The sequence below is a fragment of the Impatiens glandulifera genome, chromosome 7 (genome assembly GCF_907164915.1).
Source record: "Impatiens glandulifera chromosome 7, dImpGla2.1, whole genome shotgun sequence".
In the NCBI taxonomy this organism is placed as follows: Eukaryota; Viridiplantae; Streptophyta; class Magnoliopsida; order Ericales; family Balsaminaceae; genus Impatiens; species Impatiens glandulifera.
Window position 1 is genome coordinate 15217528 of NC_061868.1, and position 5566 is coordinate 15223093.

General features: G+C 39.4%; 1 protein-coding gene across 1 annotated transcript; it reads left to right on the plus strand.

Annotated features, from left to right (window-relative positions):
- Positions 1-2444: 2444 nt before the first annotated feature.
- On the plus strand, positions 2445-5566 carry LOC124945408 (serine/threonine protein phosphatase 2A 59 kDa regulatory subunit B' gamma isoform-like). Its single transcript, XM_047485838.1, has 2 exons — positions 2445-3799; positions 4942-5566. The coding sequence occupies exons 1-2, from the start codon at positions 2711-2713 to the stop codon at positions 5296-5298; spliced, it is 1446 nt and encodes a 481-aa protein (XP_047341794.1). The 5' UTR covers positions 2445-2710; the 3' UTR covers positions 5299-5566.

A 5566-nucleotide genomic window follows, 5' to 3' on the forward strand; every position in this document is an offset into this window, starting at 1 on the left:
TTCTGTGCAAGCATATCCATGGCATCCTTAGTAAACTGTTCGGCTGTTCTGATAGGTGCTGGTGCAGGGGCCGGTGCAGGTGCAGGTACAAGTGCAGCCGGTTCCGTAGATGTAATTAGTGCTCTGGTTGATGTCGAAGCCGAGACTTCTTCTTCAGTCCTAGATCTCATTTCGAACTCGTATGCCTTAAGATCTTCGAATACATCGTATAGTTTCATCTTACGTAGGCTCTTTGATTCCCTCATTACCATTGTTTTTATGTCCTAAGCACTTGGAAGAGATCTCAAAACCTTCATAATGACCTCTTTGTTGTCATACTTCTTGCCTAGAGTTGCTAACTCATCTAACACACCAGTGAACCGGTCACTGTATTCCTTCATAGTTTCTCCTGGTTTCATCTTGATGCTCTCAAACTTCTGTGTGGCTACCATTATCTTGTTCTCCTTTGTTCTTTCATTTCCCTCAAAGATCTGGATAACCGTGTTCCATGTCTCCTTCGCGGTTTGGCAGTCTCTGATCTTGCAGTATGTGTTTCTGTCCACACTGTTGGAGATCCGGTTTCTAGCATGATTATCCAGGTTGTTTCTTCTCCTATCTACAGCCGTCCATTCCTTTCTGTCCTTATCAATGAATATTGGTCCTTCGGTCAGAATGGACTCCATTTCATCATCCAAAGTGACTAGGTGCAGGTGCATGCGTGCCTTCCAGTTGGCAAAGTCATCACCTTCTAGCATTGGGGGCCTATCCTGATACATGCTTGCTTGAGTATTGAAACTAACTGCTCTGATACCAATTGTTAGGATCTAGGTAGCCGCTGGAGGACCGGGGGTTGGACCGGTTAGCGGTTCTCACTCGAAGGGTGGCGGTTAATCCGGTTAGAGATTAACACCGGGGTTTCAATACTACACAACCTGTCACAAACCCTTGAACTAGGTTCAAGCGCGGAAGAGGTTTGCTTTCAGGTTGAAGCAGCACACTTGTTTGATGGACAAGGCCGGTTTCGGATGATGGAGATTTGAAAATGGTGGGTCGGTTTCGGTAATCTGGAAATTCGGTATGGATAGTATAGAGTCGGTTTAGAGCGGTGTAGTTGAGTTAGTTGGTTAGACAATGGAGCCGGCAGAAAGTAAATGACAAGACAGATTTTATGGATGTTCGGAGATAAAACTCCTACGTCACCCCTTCCTCTCGAAACCGCGAGAAGGATATTCACTAAGGAATACAAGTACAATCCGATCGAGACTTATTTCCTGCTCGATAATACTCTTACAATTTACACCGAGATTGTAATACACACTTTTACTTTAGCACTTAGGCTTTCTAAGAATAACACAATTTTATCACTTGTAGTAAATGCTCTTAACGCTTCACTTGTCTCACTGAGTGTCCCGCATTTACTCTTCTTCAACTGCCCCTTTTATAGGTGAAATATGCCAACGGTCATATTTCACCGCCTTGAATCTGATTGGTTGAGCATAGGTGCAGTGATTCAGTGATTCAGTGTTTCAGAGATTCAGACCTGCGGTCGTTTCCTCAGACCTGATGGTCAAGCTCAGACCTGGTGTTCTGTCTCAGACCTGGCGGTCTGTTCTTCCGGTATGTAAGACAAACCTGCCGGGTTTGTCTTTTACTTGATGTAGGCACTGTCTGTTGGACAGTTGTCTGTACTTGGAAGATTTCCTTTCTGGCTTATCCCGAAGTGGAAGGATCCGGTAGTACTGTCTTCTGCAGCCTACAGTCTTTCCTCAGACTTGCATGAATATGGAAGTATTCAGTATGTTCCTTTGGTATCATTCTCAACAGATACCCAAGTTGTCTTCTTGTACTGGTCGGCCGCTTGACTTAGCCGAAAGGCTTTTGGTATGAGTGATGTAACCGGACTTCTTCCGGTTATTCCTCTGCCTTGTGGCTGATCGGCTTGTTTGATGATTCCGGTTTTAGGCTTTGGCCGATCCTTTCTTTGTGCGGTTACGTTCCGAATACTCTTGGTCGGTTTACTAGCTTGACCGGTTAGTTTTCTTTAGTCGGTTCCGGTTCGGTTCCTTGTTCCTGCATGGAAAGTTTATTTAAGTTAGGTATGTTTGAACCGGTCTGATTTATCTAACATATATAATATCACTAATATATTTATTTATTCTTTTCTATCTTATCAAGTTTTAAGTTTATTTTTTTATAATCAAAATAATAAAAACAAAATTTCTGAAATAGAATGAGACTTTGATGATAAACTTTCTCCCCTCCCTAGAACACTAAAGTTGGGATAACATATGAATTAAAATAATAATTAAGAAAAGAATTAATGAATAATTAATTAAAAAAATGTTTGTTATAGGTTAGTGATTATCCCAACAAGCTTTCACTGTCATCGTGACAATAATAGACTTGTTTCTGTCTTATCTTCTTTTTTTTCTCTGGACAATCAACGAAGCTGCCTCCACAAATTCAAATTTAGGGTTCACAATCCACAAACCTACCACTCTTCTGCTCTTTGTAAGTACTTTCTCAACTCCATTTTCATACCATTCAAATCCCAACTTCTAATCTTCAATTCCCCCGTTCGATTCTAGATCAATCATCCTCTCTCTCACGATCTAAATGAGGATCATAAACATGTAACAAGGTACGACCTTCTATTTTGATGTTTAGTAGCTGTCTGATGTCGATGCTGATGCTTCTGGGAATAGGGTTTTAGTTTTGTTGGAAAAAAAATATGATCAAACAGATCCTCGGCAAGCTTCCTAAGAAGCCTTTGTCGAAATCTGCAAACTCGAACGATGAAGGTGATTTTCAAATCATCTTGAACGGATCTCATTCTACTATCAATGATACTAAATCGGATGTATACGAAGCTTTGCCTAGTTTCAGAGATGTTCCGAACTCAGAGAAGCAGAATCTGTTCTTCAAGAAGTTGAAAATGTGTTGCGTAGTGTTTGATTTCAATTTTACGACTAAGAATCTCAAGGAGAAGGATATAAAGAGACAGACTTTGCTTGAGCTTGTTGATTATGTATCTTCTGTGAATACTAAGTTTAATGAGATAGCTATGCAGGAAATCACAAAAATGGTATCATCTAATTTGTTTAGAACATTGCCATCTTCTCATCATGATCATAAATTACCTGAAATATATGATGTTGATGAAGATGATCTTAAAATGGAGTCATCTTGGCCTCATCTTCAGATTGTTTACGAATTTCTACTTAGATTCGTTTCTTCCCCAGAAACAGAAGCTAAGCTTGCTAAGAGATATATTGACCATTCCTTTCTCCTTCATTTTCTCGATCTTTTCGATTCTGAGGATCCCAGAGAAAGAGAATACCTGAAGACAATTCTCCATCGTATTTATGGGAAATTCATGGTTCATCGTCCTTTTATTAGAAAAACGATCAACAATGTGTTCTACCGATACATATTTGAAACAGAGAGGCACAACGGAATTGCAGAGCTGCTCGAGATTTTGGGAAGTATTGTTAACGGTTTCGCATTGCCATTAAAGGAAGAGCACAAGCTTTTCCTTGTTCGAGCGTTGATTCCGCTTCACAAGCCCAAGGGCGTTTCGATTTATCATCAACAGCTTTCTTACTGCATCACTCAGTTTGTTGAGAAGGATTTCAAGTTAGCTGATACGGTTATTCGAGGTCTGTTGAAGTATTGGCCCGTAACTAACAGTTCGAAACAGGTTTTGTTTCTCGGAGAGTTAGAAGAAGTTTTGGAAGCTACTCAGATGGCTGAGTTTCAACGTTGTGTTGTCCCCCTTTTTCGACAGATTGGACGTTGTCTCAGTAGCTCACATTTTCAGGTAAAAGATTTCTGTCCTTTTTTATGTTTGTCTTCACCATTTACTTATCATATCCTCTGTTGTTTCATCAAGACTTAAAATCTAGGGTGGGTTGGCAATGATACCATTAACTTGATACTCACCCGTACCCAGTGTAGCTTAAGTGATAAGATTCTTGAACGAAAGATGTTAAAAGTCTCAAGTTTGATTTCCCCTTAAAGGATATCGATTGAAGTGGGAGTAATGGTGGTGGGATGTGATTCAACTAAATCATTTTCATACTACACTTAACGACAAATGTTTTATTTATTTCTATTAATAATCGTCGCTTTATTTCTGCCACTTATCCTAACGGCTAGGCTTCCCAACTGTACACTTCTACCATAGGCCTTTCCCCTTGTATAAGGATGTTGTGTTAGTCTACTCCAGATAAAAAAATCGGTTCTAAAAAAGAAAATTGACTCCCGCATTAGGTTCTTATGATTCTTGTCGGGCATTGGGTATCCGGTTAGTCATGGATGTGGTTAAGAGATGGGATATCCAGTCATTTAGCTGAGTTGGTAGTGCGCAAAGATCATGACCATACAGTTTTGGGTTAGAGTTTTTATGACCATTATTAAAAAAAAAAAAATACATGTGGGTTAGGGAATCATAAGCTTAGTTGGGCTGAGGTACAAATTGAGCTGGAATCTCACCCGGATCAAACACAATTTGGCATACCATGGGTCCATATGAGAACACTTTCTCGATATGGATCTGAATCCAGATGAGATCATGTTTGGTTAGACCCAATTTAAAAAAATTGTTGGTTGTTTCTCATCTAGATTCGAATCTGGATCTTGACCAAGACCCAAAATGTGTTTACAAAATAGGCCTATGTTTCTCAAACTGTAGCCAACCCAGATATGTTTAAAGTCTTGTGCTTTCTAATTGGACTCATGAATGCTCAGAGAATTGTCTTGAGCTCTACAAACTGTTCAAACGATTAGATCGCGGATAGGAGCCATTTGAAGGTTATGTGTTTTCCATATTGAAATACTTACCTGTTTTTTTTTAAATGGTCATGAAGTCTCGAGACCATGAGCTTTTTGTTCTACCACTAAGCTAAATGAGGCTTCCCAATAAAAAACGACCTCCTCTAATATTCTCTTTTATGTAAACAGGTCGCAGAACGGACATTGCTCTTATGGAACAACGACCACATAAGAAACCTGATTACACAAAACCGCAGTGTAATATTGCCCATAATCTTTCCACCTTTGGAAAGGAACGCCCGACATTGGAATCAAGCTGTTCAAACCCTAACGATAAATGTGAGGAAGATATTTTCAGAAGCAGACCAGTCGCTATTCGATGAATGCCTTGAGAAATTGAAAGGAGATGAAAGTAATGGAAAGTTAGCACAAGAGAAGTCAGAACTAGCTTGGAAACGTTTGGAAGATGTTTATGTAGCCGATGAAGCAGTGTCGCTTCATTCTAGGTTTGAATCGTTGGTTGTCATTCCTAGCGACAACAATTGAGATTCTTGATTTGAAGAATCTAATACCTCTATGGGAAACACCTTAAGGTTTCTTAGTCGATAATTTCTTCGAGAATGTAATTGCATCTTGTTTGGAGCTTTCGATTTCGATTTCGTTTTTTTTTTTCTTTTCTTCGATGCTCTTTTAAGCATGGCATCGCAGTTTGTCTGTATGATAATTTTTTTTTTTATTCATGTTCTGAAAGAATTGATTTAGTCAATGTTATGAATTCTTACATTTATATTGGATTAGTCAATTTGCACTGTGA

Coding starts and splice junctions, on each gene's coding strand:
- LOC124945408 (XM_047485838.1), top strand. CDS start 2,711: ATGATCAAACAGATCCTCGGCAAGCTTCCTAAGAAGCCTTTGTCGAAA. Junction 3,800..4,941: donor TCAGTAGCTCACATTTTCAG/GTAAAAGATTTC, acceptor TTATGTAAACAG/GTCGCAGAACGGACATTGCT.